The sequence below is a fragment of the Galeopterus variegatus genome, unplaced genomic scaffold, assembly GCF_000696425.1.
Source record: "Galeopterus variegatus unplaced genomic scaffold, G_variegatus-3.0.2 Scaffold3466, whole genome shotgun sequence".
NCBI classification, from domain to species: Eukaryota; Metazoa; Chordata; class Mammalia; order Dermoptera; family Cynocephalidae; genus Galeopterus; species Galeopterus variegatus.
This window is the reverse complement of record NW_007729577.1, coordinates 65,121-68,041: the sequence shown is the minus strand read 5'-3', so window position 1 is coordinate 68,041 and position 2,921 is coordinate 65,121. Positions and strand designations below refer to the sequence as shown.

General features: G+C 64.9%; 1 protein-coding gene across 1 annotated transcript in view; it reads right to left on the bottom strand.

The window, feature by feature from the left end:
- LOC103600797 (cytochrome P450 1B1) overlaps positions 1-2,641 on the bottom strand; it is a 7,106-nt gene extending 4,465 nt beyond the window's left edge. The window contains exons 1-2 of the mRNA XM_008585126.1: positions 2,231-2,641; positions 781-1,824 (exon numbers count right to left, since the gene is read on the bottom strand). Of these exons, the coding sequence (XP_008583348.1) occupies positions 781-1,823 (1,043 nt within the window). The 5' untranslated portion in view covers position 1,824; positions 2,231-2,641. The remainder of the gene's footprint in view (positions 1-780; positions 1,825-2,230) is intronic.
- Between the last annotated feature and the right edge of the window lie 280 nt (positions 2,642-2,921).

Sequence of the window (2,921 nt, the reverse complement as noted above, 5' to 3'; positions counted from 1 at the left end):
GGGGGGGGGGGGGGGGGGGGGGGGGGGGAGGCAGGCAGCCGGGCGCAGGGACCAGCGAGGTCCGCAGGCGCCTCCTGGATACCCGATATGCCTTTCTAGATGCTGCGCTGCACTCGGTAAAAGTGACGTCTTCTGTTCTTTACCCTGACACTTTTCCTCCTAGCTCAGCGCAGCGATTTCATAAACCCAGCACTGCCCACTGGTTTCTGGCCGCCTTCCTAAAGCTCCTGTGCGCTTTGGAGAGGGTTCCGCGTCCGCTGAGCCGGCCTCCTCGGGCTTCCTTTGCCCGGGGACAAAGCCCGACGGGCGGCTCGCTCTTAACGCCGGGGCTAGGCAGCGTTTGACTAGCCGAGCCGATGAGGCGGCTGTTTATTTAACATATTTACTGCGTTACCCTTTCTTTCGGAATCGTTCCAATTTTGCTTCTACTACGCCAGGGAGAGAGACATCAGAGTTGATCTGTGGGCACTTTTAAAATTTTGTATTTCCCAGGGGGGTTCTCACAAATTTGTCCCTACTCTCCAGTCGGGGAGGGGAGGGTAGAGACGACATCCGAGATGCCGAGAGGCCCGGGCACCGCGGAGCGGGGTGTCAGCGCGCGCGTCTCGGCTCGCACTGTGCGTCCCTGGGAGTCGCTCTCTGGACGCGATCTGTTTTGAGGTCCCGGACCTGGAGCGAAACCCAAACCCTGCGCGCTGTTTGTGACCTCAGTGTATTCTAGCCCCACTCCGCTTTTTCAGAGAAAAGGAAGGCCCGACCCACGCCTCCTGGAGGCTTTACCTGCTGAAAAGGAGGAGCACCCACTGCAGCGCGGTGGAGAGGGTGTCCTGGCTGGCGCCGAAGATGTCGGTGACAGTGGCCGGCACGTTGTCCAGGTCCAGCTGCGCGCCACCGTAGCCCGAGTCCCCGGCCGCCTTCTTTCCCGCGGAGAGGATGAAGGCGTCCATCATGTCGCGCGGGGCGGCCCCGGGCCGGAGGCTTTCTCGGTGCCTCAGGAACTTGTCGAGGACGAAGTTGCTGAAGTTGCGGTTCAGCTGCTCGAACTCGCGGAAGGCGGTGCGCACCGGGTTGGGGAAGTGGTGCAGCCAGGGCAGCACGTCCACCAGGCTGCCCGCGCCCACCGTGCGCCCGAACTCCTCGTTGTGGCTGAGCAGCTCGCGGAACTCGGCGTCGTCGTGGCTGTAGCGGCAGCCGAAGCACACAGCGCACATGATGTTGGCCACGGCCACGACGGTCAGCGGCCTTGGGTCGAGGAAGGCGCCGCCTGCGCTGCCGCGCACCAGCAGCGCCACCAGCTCGCGCGCCTCGCCCACCAAGTGGCCCTCGAGGACGCGGCGGCTACGCGGCTGGCGCGTGGAAAAGGCGCGCATCGTGCCATGCGCCGCGCGCCGCTGCACCTTCCAGTGCTCCGAGTACGGGCTGAAAGCCAGGCTGCGGCCGCCGGACACCACGCGGAAGGAGGCAAAGGGCGGCCGGTCGGCAAAGGCGGTGCTCTGCTGCACCAGGGCCTGGTGAATGGCGCGCTCGCCGTTTAGCACCACCACCGGGCAGTTGCCCAGGCGGATCTGGAAGACGTCGCCGTAGCGCCGCGCCAGGCGCGCGAACGAGAGGTGCGCAGCCTGGCCCACCGCCGCCGCGTTTCCGATCAGCGGCCACTGGAAGGGGCCCGGGGGCGCGGATCCCCGTTGCCTCCGCCGCTGCCTGAGCAGCCACTGGCCCATGTGCACGGCGGCCAGCACCGAGAGGAGTAGCAGGAGCGTGGTCTGCTGAGTGGACAGCGGACTTAGCGGCCGAGGATCGTCTGGGCTGAGGCTCGTGGCCATGCTGGGAACAGAAAGGCGAAGGCGTGGCACTCGGGTGTGCAGAAAAAGGAGTGGGAGCCCCACGCCGCTACCCCAGCCCCAGGCTACTGTGCACCGTTGGGTGGAGACGAGGCCATGCGTGCGTAGGTCAGGTCAGACCTGGCTCTCTGGAAAAGTGGCTAAAGTCGCCCCTTCCCATTCCCAGCCCAGTCTCCCATGGAGAAAGCAAGGGGCGTGTTCCCGCCTCTCTGCGACCCACCGCCAGCCCCCACTCCCTGCCGGGTAACGGTTCCTGCAATTTGGAGACAACGCTGCGGGCATTGGGGCGGTGGCGCTTGGTTTCCTTTAAAGTGCCTACCACCCCGCTCCCGACTTACAAGAACCCATCTGTAGAGGCCGCGGGAAGGCGACTCCGCGGACAGACTGACCTGCGGGGAAGTGCGGTTTCCAGTGGCTCGGACTGCAGGCTCGGAGAAGGGGTGGGGACTTTGCCGAGGACAAGATGTCAACCCGAGAGTCTCCGGGAACCTGGAGGCCAGCCCTGGACACCTGCTGCCCGCTCGGGGAACTTTAGTACCCACTCTGGAGTTTCTTGGCGTCGTCAGAGCCAGGAGCGCTTGGGTTGGGATGGGGACGGAGAAAAGTGCCACCTTTGCCCAGCCCCGCTGTACCTGGAGCTCTGGCAAATTCGGGTTTTCTCAGAGAGTTAGGATTGAGACTGGGGGTCGATGAGTGGAGTCAGTTCCTATGCCTGCCGCGTGGCTCTCACAGCTGGCGTGGCAGAGGTATCTGCACACACTCCGGAGAGTCAACCGCGCCATCCCGCCTCTCTGGGTTTTAAGGACTATGTAAAGGGAGGAAGAGCCGGACCTGCGGGGGCGGGGCTTGTGGGGAGGGGCGGGGCGCGCCGGCACCGTCCACACGGCTCCAACTCCGGTCCCGGCGCGCGGGTGGTCCCGCGAGGTGGCCGTGGCGCGCCCCGACGGCCTTAAACTGCAGCCCGAGGCTTTATTGGAAGAGGCGGCGCACACTTTTCGTTGGTCGGATAACCGCTGTCAGTCGCAGTTAGTCCCAGTCGAGGTCGCACGTTTACCCCAGAACCTGCGCGTGCCGCTGCGC